This window comes from Dicentrarchus labrax, unplaced genomic scaffold, assembly GCF_905237075.1.
Source record: "Dicentrarchus labrax unplaced genomic scaffold, dlabrax2021, whole genome shotgun sequence".
In the NCBI taxonomy this organism is placed as follows: Eukaryota; Metazoa; Chordata; class Actinopteri; family Moronidae; genus Dicentrarchus; species Dicentrarchus labrax.
Genome location: NW_026136711.1, coordinates 17,932,394 through 17,951,538, shown reverse-complemented (window position 1 = coordinate 17,951,538; position 19,145 = coordinate 17,932,394). Strand labels below are relative to the sequence as shown.

General features: G+C 39.8%; 1 protein-coding gene across 2 annotated transcripts in view; it reads left to right on the top strand.

Annotated features, from left to right (window-relative positions):
• The first annotated feature begins 4,522 nt into the window (after window positions 1-4,522).
• The window catches only part of LOC127371440 (RNA-binding motif, single-stranded-interacting protein 2), a 29,710-nt gene continuing 15,087 nt past the window's right edge, over window positions 4,523-19,145 (top strand). Inside the window, exons 1-2 of one of the 2 annotated variants that reach the window (XM_051414247.1) lie at window positions 4,523-4,690; window positions 15,958-16,121. In XM_051414247.1, the coding sequence (XP_051270207.1) occupies window positions 4,619-4,690; window positions 15,958-16,121 (236 nt within the window). In that variant the 5' untranslated portion in view covers window positions 4,523-4,618. Of the gene's footprint in view, window positions 4,691-15,954; window positions 16,122-19,145 lie in introns of both variants that reach the window. The other variant, XM_051414246.1, reaches the window with a different exon arrangement.

Below are 19,145 nucleotides of genomic sequence, written 5' to 3'. Positions count from 1 at the left end.
CACAAAGCACATTCTCCTTAAAATAGTTTCTCCACACACACATATTCATATTTAGTCATGAAAACAGACTAACAACATTTATTTGTTTTTTCTCAACCAATCCCCTCAAGCCTTCCTCACCAAAACTTCCTCTTTCACACTCTCCCTCAAAAACACATTCCAACCACAGGGAATGCTTGACTGATTGTCTGGTGTGTGAGGGTGTGTGTGTGTGGTCTGTTCAGCAGACGTGTAAAAGTAACTTCTCTCACGTGAAGCAAGCACATACATACATCTGTTTGTCTGTGCTGCCCACTGCACATTTCTTATTTACCTCAACTGGGATTTAAATAGCGCCAAATTATCCTGCCCCTGTTGAGCAGAAGTACAATTACAAGTGTTTTTTTTTTACGAGTTCAATATGTGTTTTTTTTGTACGTTTCATTGTGCAGTGCACGTTCATTATTCTGAAAAAAAGTTTATTTTGAAATTCATGTCATTATTTCTGACACAAAGCAGTCAGGCAAATACAAATACTTTTGCTGGATGATGGTTTATGTAAAATGATAACACAAATAAAAAAGTACAGTTTGTTATGTTTGCAGAGATTCCTTCTAGATTATTCACAGTTTCTGAGCAGTGTAAATATAACTAAAGTACACTCAGACCACTTGGTAAAAGTATGTTTTCTTATATTCTAGTGCGTTCTTCCTTTCCCACACAACTTTCAAATGTTAACTTTTAAAACTGAACCTTTCCCCTTTCCCTCCTTTTCCCCTCCACTTGTATATGTTCAACCACCGTTTGCTGTCTTTCCCCCTCTGTTAGCCATTCTGACCTTGAACCCCACACTGACAGTCTCAATGACCGAGCCCCTCACTCACACATGAACTCCCTGAACCCTTCCACGCCATTCATATCCACTTTCCTCCTTACACACAGGCTCCCCTTCCTCCCAAACAACAGCCCACTTTGATGACAGAGGTTCACCCCCACAGCATTGATGCTGTTATGTGTGTGTGTGTGTGTGTGTGTGTGTGTGTGTGTGTGTGTGTGTGTGTGTGTGTGTGTGTGTGTGTGGGGTGGGTGGGTGTGTTGGTTGTTAATGCAGGCAAAGGGTGGAAGGGTGGTATTTCCTCAACATGTGCTGTTGTCCTTAAATAGGCTGCGTATGGGTGGTAGTTGCTGCTGTTTTGTTGTATTTTATGCTGAAGTTTTATATTAAGAATTTGTTTTTTTTATCAGATTAAGATTAACAACAAAAAGAGTAACCATGTTTCAACACAGAAAAAACACAGTTTTATGGAATGACCTCTGACCTGTGTTTCGAATCACCTAGGTATCACTCCCACATCAAGGTCTTCATAATTTAAACTAAAGAAAATAAGGCGATGCACCATCTCTCCTATCCCCAATACACACCATTAGGCAATTCAGTGACTTACACACACACTTTCGAAACACATATATGCACATACACACACACATACAAGCACACACTGCTTAGCTACCCTAGAGGTAATAAGGCCAGAACACTTGGGATGGAGGGGGCTGGGTTACCAAGCAACAAGCCTGTTGACGTCCAAACAATGTTCATGTCGTCAAAGTGGCTGGTTGTGCCAGACTGAGGTTCTGCTGAGTGCAACAGTGTCACTGGTGTGTTCCTAAATGCAGACAGAGGAACAGCCCACAGACAGGCTGCAGGACTGAATGAAACAGAGACCAACACAAAGTGCTTACAGCGCTACCTCATAGAAATACTGTTCACACCGCTGTATTTGTCATTTTACGGTTCATAGACAGTGCTCACAGCAAGAGAGTGGGCAGTCTGTGAAGAAAGGAGAGAAATATCTGCTCGACAGGAGGCTGGGCAAATTTTGGTTAATTCTGCAAATGTCTTTTATGAAAGCTAATAAATGTATGAGGGAAAGTGAAAGATGATATGTATGTGAACTGTTAATCTTATTAAGGTATTAATCTTCTACTTCATAAATTTCTTGTTTGCATTTGTTTCTAGCTTCTGGCAAACTTTAGATTGTTATCCATCTCATCAGTGACCTTGCTCCTACAAAAGTCATGCTTGGTGTCAAAATTGATTTCCGCCTTTTTTCTTTTTGCATGCATGCATACATACATGTGTGATAAAATTACCTTTTATGTTATTTATAGTAAGCACTCCATGGTGCATAGGTGTTGTATATGACTTGTAAGTTGCATAATTCAGGCGAGTAGCAGATGTGCTCTATATTGTATTGTAACCAGTACAGATTATTTTGAATGCCGCTGCATTTTAGGCATCAGGTTTCAGCTGCCATCTGTGTTGGGATACATCTCCCAGCCAGTCACTGGCAACAGGAGAAAGTGAAAAGGCATTTAAATATAGCAGAAGTAGATAAGAAGCCAGAGTCACCAACTAGGCAATCATGGATAAGATGTGAAAGGTAACTTCAGGACAACGCTTATTCCCACTCTGGTGGCAAATGTTTAGGTTCAGTACTGTGTGTGCATGTGTGTCTGCAATTTAACAGCCTTCGTCTGTGACCTTCAGAGGAAACTGCAGGACATCGTTAGTGCGGGCACCAGATGGACCCGCTGCATTACACTATGACCAGTCCACATCACTGGATCATGCAGATGTTTATTTTAGACCATTTACAAGACATTATCTCTGTAATAGGCTGTGGTTAGCTGATGGTTCCCTCTGACTACACCCTGAAGAGTTTTCACTTTGTCTGAGTCAATGTCTCTTGTGTGAGACTGCTTTGCATCAGTGTGGTGCTGCATAATTAATCACATCATGATAATGGAATAATAATGTCTTGGAAAAAGCAGCAGGATCATCAGCAGTTTAAATTTGATCTAGAGCAGCACAAACTAAACCATATGATTGATTTGTGATCGTCAGCTGGTCCTGTGCATTACATAAGACATACAATTTTGCAGGTAATAGACATTTTAAAGGTTAAATAGTTCTGGGACACTAATCCCGTCTTTTCAAGAGGTGCTTTCTCATTGACATTCATCATAGAAACATTGGAAATCTTTTCTTTTTTGAAAGCAGAGAATTGTAACTATAATATGTGATGTCATCTTTGTATTTGGTGGTGCTCCAAGACGTGCACGTGTGAAATGTCCGCACTTTAACATAGAAATAGATTTATCAAGGGATTTTTTTTACAGAACTCCTCACTAGGACTTAACTATAACTTCATATGGATGATATTGTTAAGATAGCAAATTTGTACAACAAAGTTTAAAGAGTGCCTAAGCAATCAATACAAACAAACACAGGGAGAAGGTTACACAAGCAAAGAACAGGACTGCGGCAAAACCAAAGAGGGTACACACACTCTGGTTGGGTTAAAAGATGGTTGGGCTTTTATACACGTATGCCCTTATCACAGATAACAAGTCTAAATGCTTTCATCAGCATTTTAGCACTTTAGACATGCACTGATTTAATAGTATTGAAGAAGAGGCACAAACTATGGCAAGCTGAACTTGTCAGTCATGATCCTTCCTTCCATAATGGCCTTACATTCTCTTCGAAGTTTGCAGTTTTATATGGTGGTTTAAAACTTTAAGAACTCTGAGAATTTTACCATTTAAAGCCCCAGTGTGTAGGATTTAGTTGCTCTGGAGGTGTAGATTGCAACTCCTTTGTTTCACCCTCCCCTTCCAAACATTTAGGAGAAACTACAGTGGCCGTGAAATGTGCAGGTCCAGTCTAAAGCCATTCAACATGGCGGTCTCCATGGAAAGGCGTCTTTAAAAATCATCTCATTTTAAAGTAGCAAAAACATAACATTACTTTCTATCAATAGATCCTCCTAAATGTTTCAAATTGGACCTTCAATATATTTTTCGCTTAGAAATATTTTATGGAACTCTTCAAAAACTTTAATGTTTTTTCACAGAAATGTTTCTACTTACTTGTGTTTTTGATCTTATACAGTAGCCTATAAACAGAAAGTACAAACAATACATTTCTGGATTGGCTATTTGAATTAAGAGTTACAATATGTTATCAATACAACAACAATACATAGGCTATAGAGGATATTGTAAATGTATAGCCCAATATGACATTAAATCATAGGCTGTTGGTAGTAGTCTAGTTTTTTGTTGTGATATTCGATTGCAAATGAAGCAGATTTATTAAGATTGTTGTCAAATGAGACAACTCCAATAACAAAACAAAAAAAAAAACCCCGACCTCTAATGAAGTGAAGTGAGGTCAGGTAGTGAATTAAAGACCCCCAGACAAAAACACGCTTCACCATAACCTGATTTTACAAGCGCTTTGTCCTTAGAGTCACACTTTTTGGAGAGAAGCTCAGTTTCTACTCATACCCCCCAGGTGAGAGAAATAACAGTGGGCGGTAAATGAACTTACACCTAATCCCCCCCCTTCTTCTCTGTGGACACCCCACCCCTGGAGCAGTGTGTGAGGGACCCCTTGGAGTAGCCCAGGGGCCAGCAGTGTTGGTGTTGAGGGGGGGCTGTCCTGCAGCAGCAGCAGCAGCAGCAGCACCACTCGCAGTCTATCAGCGGGACTCCAGGCTCTCACTTCCCCAGCTGCTGACGTCAGCTGGCAGCCTGGGCTGAGCTCGCCGCTCCGGACATAGCGCCGAGAAAAATGCTGCTCTCCGTACCGCCAAGGGCAGGAATCAACCCATACAACGGCTATAACAGCAGAAACAGCAAAAAGGTAAACGCTTTCGGGATTTTCTTTTATTTTCAGCTTTGTTCGCCCTGCAGGGCAACACGCCCGTGTATGTCGCGACTAGAAAAAAAAAAAAAAAAAGCCACAAAAAAAAAAAAGGAAAAAGAGGCTTGTGTGACAGTGAGCTGCAGTGTCCTTGAAAAAGCGAAAACGTAGTGAATTTTAACTTCATGACTTCGTGGAGTGGAAATACAGTTTTATGTAGCAGCCGTGCTCCGTCGGTGTGTGTAGGTGGGAATATGTTGCTGCCGCTCGGTACTGTCATGTTGGACGCCTGCTGTTTTTATTTAGTAGTATTTGTGCTGTGTGTACTACTGTAAAAGGATGTCGCTATGGCTGTGCTCACTCATTGGAGGGGGGGCAGTCAATGGTGGAAGAGCAACTTTTATGAGGGAACTGTGTGCCGTGTCGGGATAGCGCGTCTGTGTCCGGGATGTGTTTGTGGAAGTGGGGGTAGGGAGAGAGAGGCAGAGGCTGAGGGAAACATGTTACAAAATGAATTCTGCCTTCTTCTTCCCCCCCCCTCCTCCACCTCCACCTCCGTGAGCTCCGGACGCTCGTATCTAGCGTTAAAATCAGCTCTTCATTGTCTCCGCTGCCGCGTAAGTTTGCAAAGTTTTTTTTTTCTTCTTTTTTTTTCTTTCTTTTCCTCGTTTCCCATCTGAAAGCGGAATATGCCCCACCCCTTGACAAAATCCCACCAGACCATGATGACTACATTCCCAGAATTATGAATCGCGCTCTCGTGGTTACAATCAGTGTTGACATTGTCACCTTTGCAACCCGTTTGTGAGACACTGTCATGGCTACAAATAAAGGTTGGGTGACATTAGGAAAACAAATTTAATACATCAGAAAATCCGGCTTCATTATTTTGGGTTACTGATGAATTTACAACATTATCTCTCCCCCCCCCATAAAATCCCCTTTCCTGAGTGGTGTTCGGCCATAATGGCTCAAAAGTGATGGTGAAAGCTGTTTCATTATACATGCCCATAATATGTTGTGATTCCACATCCAGCGGGGGTTCAACAGCAGCTCCTCTCATCCTTCTGCTCTGTGTTGTTGTGTGCTCTTGAACTCTAAATGGCATTTTAAAAATGTATATTGACTTATTGTCTTTCTGTGATCTTGGGCACCGCCTGGCTGCTCATCCTCCCAGATCTGATGTCAACACAAGAGTCTGTCTGAGGAAAAACAGCTTTGAATTGTTTGTTCTACACACACGTGCCCACACACACATGCAGTTTCTTCACAACCTCACATTGCATTTTTGCTCAATATACATGAATGTTCAGTTCTTTACTAAAACTATCTAACTATTCACTAAACTATCAAAGTAAACTGTTTTTACCTCACCAGGGACCAGGAAAAAATGTTGATTGTCACTTTTTTAGAAGGTAGTACACCGTGTGAGCAATCAGGAGTATAGTTTGTGAGTGGCAGCACTTGCAGTTTCACTATTTCCATTTGGTCCTTGATCATATGTATAATAAATGCCTAATATAGTATAGGTACAGTATTTTATAGATAATGTCCAGTGTCTACACAGTGTTTACACTTAGTCTATGTTTAGAAATAATCCTACATGTTTTGACAAGATTCCACTTTATAAGTTACTTATTAGATGAGTTTTACTCATTTCAAACAGCACTGTCTCCCCCAGTATCATTCAAGTCCTATAAGCATTAGAGCAGCAAAGATAAGGTGATTCATTAATCGATCAATCGAAACAATAATATTTTGCAACTATTTTGATAATCGATTAATAATTTTATTTTAAGCAATAATACCAAATGTTGGGAAAAACTGTTCAAATGTGTTGCTTTTTCACATATGTGACACATGTATCTTTGTGTTTGGGCCTAATGGTCAGAGAACCAATTTGAAGAAGCCTCTTTGGGAAGAGTTGTGATCAGTGTTCTTCACTGCTCAGACTGAAGGCTTAATTTAATGATTGAGAAAATAATCAGCAGAGTAATCAATAATACAAATAATTAGTTGCAGTTCGTGAATGTTTGATATTTCATTTGGGTGAGTTAAGGGAAAAGTTTGACATTTTGGGAAATGATTTGCTTTCTTGCCAAGATTTAGGCGAGATTATTGATACCACCTTCACATCTGTGCTAAATACTAAGCTACAGCCAGCAGCTGTCTAACTTTAGCTTCGCATTAAGACTGGAAACAGGGGGAGGTTAGCTTGGGTCTGACAAAAGGTAACAAAATCTACAGTTCATCCGAAATAAGTTTGATCTGTTCTCAAACCAAACTGAAGAGGGTGTAGGGCTAGAGGGTGTGGTACATGTATGCTGGAAACATTATAAAGCCCATTGACTTGACTATATAAATTATGAACATCTGTTACATTTAAATTAAGCATTAAAAAAAAAGGTATGAAATAAAGAAGGTAAAAGGAAGTGAAGTTTTCTCCTCTGGTTGTTTTACTGGTCCCAAGCGCCTCTGTTTTGTGGCTCTGAAAGTTCGTGTAGGGGTCAAGTTCCTGTGTTGTGATTCCTAACATTTCCTCCTCCCACCTCCACCTCCTCCTCATTCTTTTTATCTCTTGCTCACATTCTGCCATACCTTAGCTGCACGAGTACACAAATTAAAAGTCTGATCGTAAAATAAACACGCAGAGGGGCGAGAAAAGTGCTCTTTGTATGTTGCGAAGTGATTACCGAGCCCGAGATCTAAAAGGTGTTTGGTTTCTGTTGTGCTTAAATCCAGCTGCTCCTCCCCTGACTCAGCACCTCATTTCCTCCCTCAAATAAATAGAATTAATGTTCTCAAATCAAATTTGGTCGGTTTCCGTGTGAAGCTTCCTGGATGGAAAAATAACAGGAGGCGGCTTGTCGCCTCTCAAGGAATTATGCTGCTCGCTCAGTGCCTTGTCGAAATGGCTTGTTTTTGTACTTGTCAATCAGATTTTTGTTCCCATCTTGGCGGGAGTCCTTTTCAACAAATGTCAACTTACTGCTGTGATTTAAAGATCTGGGTGCCTCAACACCTACTCTACCGGATCAAAACACAACTACATATGAAGAGAAATGAAAGGAGCACATTAACCGGAGCATTAAATTGTCACACGGGTGTAAAAGGTTTCACAAAAAAGGCCATTCAGAGAAGGCAGAATAGCACATGTGAAGTCTCCCATGCTTCTCTAAATCAGTGATTTCGCCCTTTCACTTTCAACTGCACAAGCTCTCAGACGTCACCAGTGTTTCCTAATTCTTGCCTCGTGAACCAGTGCTTCTTAAAAAGAGTGTGTCTTTTCTTTTGTGACTTTACTCTTTGACTACTATATGCAGCAGCAGTGGAATTTAAAACAATGCTCCCAAAATAACAAAATAAGTTTATTGAAAAGCTCACACTTTTATATACACAACGACAGTAAAACATTTAGATGAAGATGTAACATAGAATCCTTTGATTAAATAAGTTAAAAGTGGCCTCATAGAAGCACCTTGATCAGAATAAACAGGCGCATTCAACAAGAGTTTTGTTGGTAAAACAGGCTCTTCATGTGGCTTATTACCATGAATTTTGGTATTTGGTTTATTAGCTGGCTAATAATGCAATAATAATATAAATTATGTATATGTGTTATAATATAATATATATGTTATAATAAATGTTATAATTTACGTTACTGCGAAAAAGTTCCTTGAAATTGAACGATAATTGAATAAAAACCCTTGGAGTAATTTCAGGAGAAAAAAATGTAATATAATAACTGTAACTGTTTGACCTCTACAGTTGGTTAAACCTTGATCGGGTACAACATTGACAGTTTGTGTTCAGGTTGCCTGCTTTGGTGACTTAAACCGTCCAATCACTGAGCGGGCAGTGATTAATCACTCTGCTGTCAACACTGGGAACATTTTAACTACACAAGCATAAATCCATTTTATTTGGTTGAGTTGTTGACGAAGAAGAGTTTAGACATTTGAAGCATATTTAATTGTGATATATAGTGATATAAAAGTGATTTAATGAATACTTGATCACTGGTTGTCACAGTGAATCATTGTGATATAAGTAAAACCACCGTGAAGATAATTTTAGCCAAAACTGTGTTGACCTGGACGTGAATGTGTGTAAAATCTTGCAGGATCAGATAATGCAATTACTGATTTGTGTCACTACAAAGAATTTGCAGATCAAAAGTGGAAAGAATGCAAAGGGTAGGGAGATATGCCATGATGTTGAATAATAATTATTAACAATTATTAATAACACTGTTGCAGACCAATGTGTAGGGTTATTGGTGATCAGAAGTTGCACAAATATGATGTTACAGGTATACGCCATCATGATATGTTATGGTATTTACATTTCAGAAACTAATGGTTGTTGCTGTAGACGTTTGAACATGAGGCTACTTTTCTTGATATCTAAAGGTCCTTGTGCGCCAGTTCTTTGTCACTGTTTGGTCTGTATTAGTGGTGCAATAATTAAAATTTTATATTAACATGCAAAAACGATAAGAATTAAAATTTCATTTGATAATCACAGGATCTTCGTGAGGAAATTAAATGAACTTCAGAGAGTGGTTGCACAATCACTGTAGTAATATTTATACCTTTTATGACCGTGTTTATAAACAGTATTACTAAAGTGTGTTTACCTAAATATTTAAAAATTTACTCAGACAGTGTCTAAGTCATCAGTTGTGTCAAATGTCAGGTGTAAAGTGTCCTTAAATTGCACCTACACAGGGATTTTTCCGGACATGTTCAGTGTGATTGATTACTGTACCGCTTGTCAAACACGTTTCAAGTCTGTGCAAGTTTATTTTCCTATGAACTGAAACCAACTGATGTCTGGGAGTTAGAAAATCAATGTAACCTGTATTGTGCAGAAATTAGAAAGCAGGAAACTGAAATAAAATTAAAAGCATTTGACCTCACTCACTCATTACATTTTATTAACATTCCACCTAAAACATGCATTTACTAAAGATTAAAGTAATGAGTGTTTGTTGCTGTTGAGTGTTTTGCATTGAGTATTGAAGCATGTTTACGACACGACTTAAACGGGACAAAGTGTAATAATGATGGTAAGGAAAGAAACCGAGACAAACTGCTATAATAAGATTTGCACATATCAACACATACACCTTTCAATCAATGCTGCCCTGGAAGTAAAAAGTTAGCTTTAGAAAGGCAGATACTCTACACCTCGAATCTTTAAAGCTTCATCAATCAGTATTTAACAACATCGCATCCAATTACTACGTGTATGTATTAGGGGTGGGCGATATGGGCAAAAAATAATATCTCGTTATTTTTGGGGATTTTGGTGATAACAATAATCAGTCGATATCCTTTAAAATGTGATTGGAATTGTCTGAGTTAGGGCTTGTGTCCACCAAACGCGTTTTTAGCGCTCAAGAACTCATTTTCCTGCTTCAGGGACTGGAGGTGACTGCATTTTCTCTCTACCATCACAACGCGCTGCTAAACAGTTGCAAGGAGGATGCTAGCGAGAGGTCATGTGATCATGTCATGTGATCACGTAGGCCCACTTGTTGTGTGACTGAATCCTGCCATGACTGGAGTGATTAAAGTGAATATTGCTAGGATGTTCTGCATAGAACTCATCATTTTTTATTAAAGGTAACACAGGGAATCTGTGGCACATAAAAGTTAGATCACATTGACAAAGAAATTCCCCTAAAAATCTCCTTAATATTGGACTTGTATTCATCCAGTAGCCAGACACATGCCTCCAGTGGGCTTATAAAGTTACTCTGTCACTATTGGATGTGTACCTAGGCAACTGCGAACACATTAGCCATATAAACTTTATTGCAGTAGAGTGCGCTTTGGAGTTTCAATGCAGCTTCAAGCTAGGAGCAGAGCACAGTGTCAAATTAAAGACTATGAATTGAAGACAATTTGCGTATAATGAATAGAAAGTCAGATTTGGCTTGAGCATAAACAACGACCAAATAATTGTGTTAAAATAAAATGTTACATAACAGGATATCAGTGTATGTGTCAGATGATAAGAAAGAAATTGCAGTACAGAAATGTCTTAGGTAATTACTACTATAAAACACTGAACACATATAAAATATGTTTATAAATGCATGATTTTTCATACACAAGTAATTGCAGCCTACTGGGTTACTTTTGCTTTTATGTATTAAAACAGCTGTTCCGCTGCAGTGAGTCTATCCTCACTGAACTCTCCTGTACAGTCACCTTTGTCCTTGTGGCCCTGCGCCAGGTATATGTTTATCTATCTCTTTGTTTAATGTGTCAGATGTTTTGGATTGGTCCCCAACTTCAGTGCCAACCGCATGAACCAGCCAAGGTGAACAGGTAGAGTGGGAGACAGAGTCCTTGGAGAAAGCACAGCTGTCAGAAATCCGACGCCAAGTACATACTGCAGTGATGCCAGACACTCGGTGTGCCTCACATTTTGTTGGATCTCTGGCTGAGCTGAGGGCCAGTGTTTGTAGGTATCTGTTTCCAAGCTCCCCGGCTCTGGCCACCTGACCCGGCTTGAAAGCCATGCGTGCATGTGCATTTGCGTCAAGCTGTGACAACACTGAGAGACAGACAATTTGAAGATTAATAGGTGCTTATAAAAAGACAAAAGAAGGGAGAGGGTTAAAGACAGAAAGGAAGGAGGATTCAGGTACGAGTCTGGACGTGAGAGTCGGTGTCCCTGTCACCTGGTTGGAATGCACAGCTCTTCATTCAAATGGCTGTGTGATAAGATCAGGAGCAGACACAAAGGATATCCTGCATGCCATCAACGCTTTACCAGACACACAGACCTCACCTAGCCATTGGCTTACAAAAAAAGGACACATTTCCATTTTTCCATAGATGTTGAACTAATGTTCTCATAAATGTTATTGAATGTTATTACTTTGAATTTGTTTGGGTTTAGTAAGACAAATTTGTAGTCAAATATGTATAATTTTATCAACATGGCAAACAAGAGATGTCTTGGTTTTTTTTTTTAGAATCAAATATCCAAAATGTTTGTTGACATTTTGTTGTCCTGAAGTGGAGCTGGCGCAAAGTGGCAGCTCAGCAGTGTAATTCTATACAAGCTGGAAGCTGCGTCCCCATTCAGCCAGGCTCTAAATCTGTGCATTAGCATGTAAGTCGGTCAGCTGGTCAGACAGTGGTGGGTCTTTCCTGCTGCAGTGGGGAGTAGGCAGGCAGGATATGGGAACGTGGCAGACCCCCCTAACAGCCAGGAAATCCATGGAATTCTGTGGGTCAAACTGGGGTCGACTGGAGAAGCCCCACAGTGCGAGACGGAGATAAAAACAGAGGTGGAGTGACACTAAAACGGTGCTGGAAATCTAAACAGATGGACTTGTGTAAAGAGATACAGTAGCAAGTGTTTAAAGTGGTCATATGATTATTTTAACAACATTTGATAAAAACAGTTTTTTGATATATTTAGAGATTAAAGTCTGTCAATACCAACAATATGCCGTATTGGAGACACACACTTCCTGGCAGCTTCAGACTATTGATGCAAGTTTACATCAAGATGGAGGAAATGGTTTTATTTATAGAATGTTCTTGATCGTTATCTTTAGTTTGGTTCTAAAAATATCCAGTGATATTTTGAAGCCTTAATGAATATGGAGCTGTTCCGCAGAGGAGGACAAATGTCACATTGAAAGTGTTTCTGTCTGAACTTAACAAGCCTTATCAAGATCTCTGATCTATCAGTTTCATTACATTTAAATTTTGAGTGTGAACTACTTCTTTCAGGAAAGCAAGCTCATTCGAAAAAAAAAAAAAAACCCATGTTATTTCTATGACTTATATTTATTATGGCTATCAATTATCATCATCCAAAAAAGAAAAGTACATAATTGAAGTCATTTATCAAGCAAAGACGTCACACTTTCAGTTTCTATTTTCTGAAATGTGAGGGTTGCTGCCATGTGTTTTACACCATTGGAAATTAATATCTTTGGGTTCTGGTCTGATAGACAGTTTGAAGACATCAGCTTGGACCCATCGCAATTTACCAGAGGTGGGACATTTGGTTTGTTGCAGTCCTAAATTGTATACATAATTTATTTGTTTCTAAGCTCTTGTTGCTCTTTCAGCAGCTACTAATAAACTAATCCAAAAAAATGGAAGAATGTTTTTTTTTAGAATAGGTTTTTAACAGCAAACATGAAAGTACATAAGGAAGCTGAGTTTGAAATAGTTTGAAATAGCTTGAAAGGTAATCACCAGGGCAGCAAAGACCATTTCAAGCTTTTGTACTTTAAATTTGATTAGTTCAGTTTGTGATGTTTATAATTCAATTTTGTAAGCAGTTTAAAACATGTATCATGGGACCCACTGCTTTGACAAATTGTGATTTAGCTTTTAATATTAAAGTACAAAATTTTGGGACTGAACCAGGATAAAGTTTAAAGTACTTTTGTACTCTGGCAGTGTAATGAAGGCCCTTGTACTTGTAGGTAAGTATCTTAGCATTATACTGTACCAATTTGTACTTCACTAAGATGAGTTTTCACGTGTCTTTAATATCTGACTGATTGCTTTTCAAGCAGGTAACCTGTTATTAGCCAGGATTAGGTACTGAGATCCCTACCAAATGTAGCTCTTCAATTTCTAAGAGATTCAGATTCCTTTCCATAATAAGGTCACAAATAATATATTTTGACTCAAGATCTTATGTAGCTCTTTAGATATGTAGATCTTTACTGTTAAACGTGCTACAGCAGTTTAAGTGGGTGTGTGTGTGTGTGTGTGTGTGTGTGTGTGTGTGTGTGTGTGTGTGGAGAGTAATGTCTGTGTGTGACAAATGCATGAATGCATGTGTGTGGTTGCAGACTGGTGATTTAAGGGGTGTTGCAATGATTTGCTCCTGGTACAGTCTGAAGCTTGATTGGGACTTGGCTCTCTGGTAAAGAGTGTGTGAATGAGATTATAGGTCTCTGCTGTCCTGTTCTTTCATTCACAAATAAGCTGCCTCCAAAAATGCATTCATCATGAACTACACTGTGACAAGATAGATAAACTCCTACAGGCAGGCTCGTGCCGTATTTGAATGTTTTCCACTGGGCCGGAAATGTGTCTGGTCTGAAAGAAAGGAACAAACCCTTTTTTTTAATTAAATGAATGGTGCTTTGTTTATGATTCAGATCTGCAGGGCTGTGACAGATGACATAAAAGAAATGTGTACAGGCTTAACTCCATAGTTCTGCAACAAGGACTTTCTTTGTGAAGCTTATTATGGACAGTGTTTGTCGATACTGTCAAAAAGACGTTGATTTTTAGGCCACAGTTTGTTGTGCTGTTGCTTTTCATGGAGCGCAAAATTTCCATCTGACTCTTTCTCTTTTTAAGCGAGAATGAGAACAGTCTACTTACAATACTTACGTTTCACTAAATATTTCTGTGAGCAAACCTTAAAATGCCTCAAACGTGTCCAGGTCTGTGTGTACGTCCCACTGTTCATGCCTTTTTACTCGTGGACTGTGTAAATATCCCCAGAAGAAAGAGTTGAAAGGAAAGAACACACGCCTCTTTTTCTTTGTTTAACTTGAAGCGGGCCATGTCTCCTTATTGCCTGACATGAACAAACACATGCAAAATGTTCAGGTTTCTTCAGCAGGGGAGGAAGAGAGGATTATCTCGAGAGCCTGTTGTTGAAGTGACCTGCCACGCTGCCAGGCGCAATAGAGGTCAGTGGGGCTGTGTTCGAGGGGCTTCGTGCCTTATGGACGGTGTCTAATTAGCGGGATTGGTTGAGGTTGCCGGTGGTCCTGGTGTGACCGTGGCTTCCTGCTGGGCTTTTTTCTGAACATCACCAGGCTGATGCAGTGACCCCACTCCTCTCTCCTGAAATTAACCCATTGTCCTCTTGTCGCTCCATCCGATCGGCCTCTAAAATGAGACCGTCCGGCCTTGTGGCATTGAGCTCAGTCAGAATGCATATTCGTTCTTATTCCTTTTGTATGCAACCTTTAATACAACAATTAGCTGTTAGATTAATTTGATTTAAGTAATTTTCTCACAGCGAACAGACTCAACATTTGCCAGTTCTAGCAAGCCTAGCCTGCACTCAAGTGTTGCTATTTATTGCCTGTCTTATTTGGAAAACAGCCAGTAGATCTATTCCTGGAGAGAGAAGATTTTTTTGACAGTCAGAGTGATAATGAAACCACATTTATCCCAATAAAGAATATTCCTCTGCATGGTTACACAATCTTTTCTTTGATTTCTCCAAGGAGGGCCGCAATCCCATAGTGAGATGAGATGATGCACTGGTTGTTGCGCAACGGCCTTTCATGTTCCTGGTGGTGAGTCATCGAGAAGTTGACTGCCATAGTTTACAACTAGTATTCACCGGCACTTAGTCCTCATAGACTGATGAAACAAAACAACCCAACATAAGAAATGAGGATGAGGTTCAGGAGTGGTCAAGGTCCACATCAGAGCATTACAGATGGTCACAACATGAGAATGTTACCCCGTATTGTCATGTAGTAATAAACTCCTGGTGTGTTGTTGTTACTCATCCCTTTTGAATTCTCTTTGTTTTGTTAAATTGACTTTGGATGTTACGTGGACTTAACTAAAGCCTGTTTTTGTCTTGTTAACTGTTAACCTTAGACATTGTTGGAGAGGGAAATGTCTTAAGGATGATGTTGAACCTGAGGCTTCTGCAAGTTTAGGACACAGAAATGCAAGCTTGAACAGATGGCAGTGATTCATTTAGAAATACCTGCTTTTATAAGCAGATGTAAAATAAGAGAAAGTCACACAGAGTCGCAGTGTAAAAATTGCTCGCTATTTTTTTAATTCGACATCATCAGACTGACTAAATGTTAGTTTTAGACCTTAAGAACTTCAGTTTTGATATACACCGCAAGATTGTTTTGTGGTTCCAAAAGTAAAAAAGAAGTTACCCAACATGGAGAAAGCATAAGAGGCCCATTTTCCCTATATGGAGTAGTCAGCCAAGAGGCCCCGCATTCCCCTCAGAAAGCAGTATTGGTGAGTGTTGACATGAGGCCTGCATGATATCATTTTTCGCAGCTCCCACATAATCATCTGTTTCATGCAGGATTACTTTCTATCTCTCAACGTCTCCAAACACTCCTTCAGCTTTAACACTTCGAATGACAACTAACCTCACCGTACTGGTCCAGTGTTTGCTGGTGTTTGAAAATATTTTGGCAATGGCGTCTGTTGTGTGTTTGTGCACAGAAAACTAATTGTGATGCTTCTTTCTTATTGCAGCAGGCCTATGTGTCCTCCGGCCACCAGATGGCGCCCCCCAGTCCCAACACCAACAGTAGCAGCAACAGCAGCGGCGTGGGAGGGGAACAGCTGAGTAAGACGAACCTGTATATCCGCGGCCTCCATCCGGGGACCACAGACCAAGACCTGGTCAAGCTCTGCCAACCGTGAGTGATTTATTATTAGAAATTGTGATTTCTTGTTGGAAGCAGAACAGCGAGGTGAAATTGGAAAGGATATAACATCACACCAGACATGTTTATTATGATTATTGAGCCCCAAGAATTACATGAGTCCATTTATAAAGGAATAGTTGGGAAATACTCTTATTTGCTTTCTTAGCAGAGTGTTAAACATGTCTCTAATGTATGTAAAAGTCATTTGTTGAACGTTAGCGTTATTAATGACACTGATGGCTATGTGGACTGCAGTCAGCATCCTGTTGCTTGCGCTCTCACACAGGCTCGCACTGCATGCTTTACAATCAATTCACACGTTGGCAGTACAAAGCGATTAATACATGTAAATTACTTCACATAGTACTTTTTAATATTTAATACTATCTATCTGGCCATAGGGAATGGAAATCAGAGCATTCTGGGGCGGAGCTGCCATTTTGGTATGATAGCTATGGTAGCTATTATCTGTCACTGTCAATGGCTCATCATCAGAAATATATAAAGGGTGCACAAAAGATATATTTTGGTTACTGGCAGGTGCTAATTTTGTGCTCTTACTGTGAGCAAAGGTAAACGCAACATGCATTATCCCCCAAGTTAGGAGCTTACCAAGCAATGAAAAGTAATAAGGAGTTCGGTCTAGACCTGCTCTATTTGAAATGTGTCCTGAGATAACTTTTGTTATGAATTGGCGCTATACAAATAAAACTGAATTGAAATTGAATTAATCCCATTATCTTGTCTTGTAATCTTGTTCATTGGTTGTGCGGTTGACACTGCACAACAGTGTTTGCAGACCACATTGAAATTGACGTCACATTCCCATTCGCTAGCTCGTAGAACATTCCAGTCCAGCTTAACTGGAACAGGTTTTCTTCAGATAGTTATCAGTAACGCTACAGTGGACAGTCGTCTGATGAGTAGATAACATCTGTGCTGTCTGTAGCAACGCTCTTCATCTGTTGGACACATGAAATTAAATAGTTTTAGGCCATAATTTGCAGTTCAGGCAGAGATGAAGGAAATGTGGTTTGTAAATAAGGATGCTAAATTACCACAACTAAAGGCAGTTTGATGAATTTTTGACAATTACAGGAAGCAAGAAATTGTCAGCAAAATGGTAGAGCCTTAGAGGGAAACACACGAAAGAAAGAACAAATGCACAGAGTCTGGAAACGGATAGGACGGGGGTAAAGAAGGAGAGAGGGGGCCAGAACAGGGTACAGCATGTTGCCTCCTCATGTCCTTATCTAACCTTCCATTTTTGTGAGGTTGAATTGGCTCAACAGCCCTGAACTAAGACTTACACACCCGGAGACAAATAGTCAAGCCTCTATAATATGTTGGCTTTACAAACACACACGCACACGCACACACAGAGAGATAAAACCCTGTAATAAAGCACCCAAACTGGTTTTGGCTGCTGCAGATCAGGGCCGTGCTGTATGTCACAGATGTGATTTGTGAACTTGAGCCATGTGTCCGTCATTTCCACGGGTCATTCACAGTAACAACGCACATCCCTGAACAAGCACCGGCTATAACTAATAAAACCTGACTCGATAATACTAACACCGCTGCCCCTCCCTCAATAATATTTTTGTTTCATTCTTTGTTTTACTCCATTCTGACCCTTCACAAGGAAGCCTCAGAAACACCAAATCAAAGGAACAAATTTATGTTATTATTCATGTTAATATTTGTGTACTGCACACATTTATGGAAAAGAAAGAAAATCTGAAATCTGCAGTTGGTATGTGAAACAAAGGGAGTCGAGAGTAAAAGCAGGGGATCAACAGAGAAGTCATTGTGGGCTGGTAGAGAAGTGGGGAGAGGACAGAGGCTTTAGGGGCTGGGTGGGAGGGCTACACTTGAAGGGGAAACTTAAATGAGAGGGAAAAGAGTAGCATGGCCTGCTGGGAAAGAATGTCAGACGGCCGTATATGGGTCAGAGCTGTCTTTTAAGTCCCTGTGGCCTCCACGGTGTGGTGGACTGCTGTTCTGCTGCAGAGGGGCTGAGGTAATCGGAGGGTCACACAGTCACTGCCTTCAGACCTTTGAACTCTCCTGGCATCTCTGTTTGGTAAAAACATGAAACACAGCTTTTGTTTTTCTTTGTCATGCTTCTAACGAAAACTCAAACTGTTCAGTAGGACTGTTTTTCAGTCTAGGCCTATGAGCCTTAAAATCAGGAAAATCAGAGCCAGCGTGGAACTCATGAGTGACTGTTATTGTTATTAACACAAGATATTATAAATTCATATAAGCCAGGTCCAGAACAATACTACTACTAAGTAGTCTTAGTAGTAGTCTAAGTTTTTGAGACAAAGTTGGCAAACTTAAACACATCAGAATGTATTTACGATTCCAATTTTGTACGATTGTCTGTACACCAGAATATTCCAGTACATCTGCACTGCACATACTTAAATCACCAGTGCAAAATACAATAGGACTCGCTCTCCACTTCCACCAAATCACACAGCTCACACAATCAGTCTTTCTCCTAAATATTTTTTAATCTGCCAAGCCTCATGGTGAGAGGAAGAATACCAGGATCTCATGTGTGATGTTTGGTTTCTAGATAAGTGAGACCTAATGTACGACTGCGGGGCAACCACTGTACTCATATTTCCAATATTTGACTATTAGAAAAAGAAAGTGTGTCTGAGTGCTGCGTGAGTGCGTACTTTACAACATCTTCCAAATCAAGTGCATTTTTAGGCTTGATGTTGTGAAAAGACATTGTTTCTGTAAATATTGTTTAAGTAAACTTTCTGTCAGATTTGAAGGGGTTAAATTATATCAACTTCCTTTATATATATTCTTTCCTAATGACCACTTTGCAGCTGTTAGATGACAGTGGGAAACTGTAAACACAGCCTATGCAAAGGTCATCTGGCTATTTGGCAATGAATGATGAATCATTAATGTCTGCAGTGAGGAAGTTTCCTTTATAATGTTGCTATCCTTCATGTCATAATTCATGATAATCAAGATCAGTGACTCCTG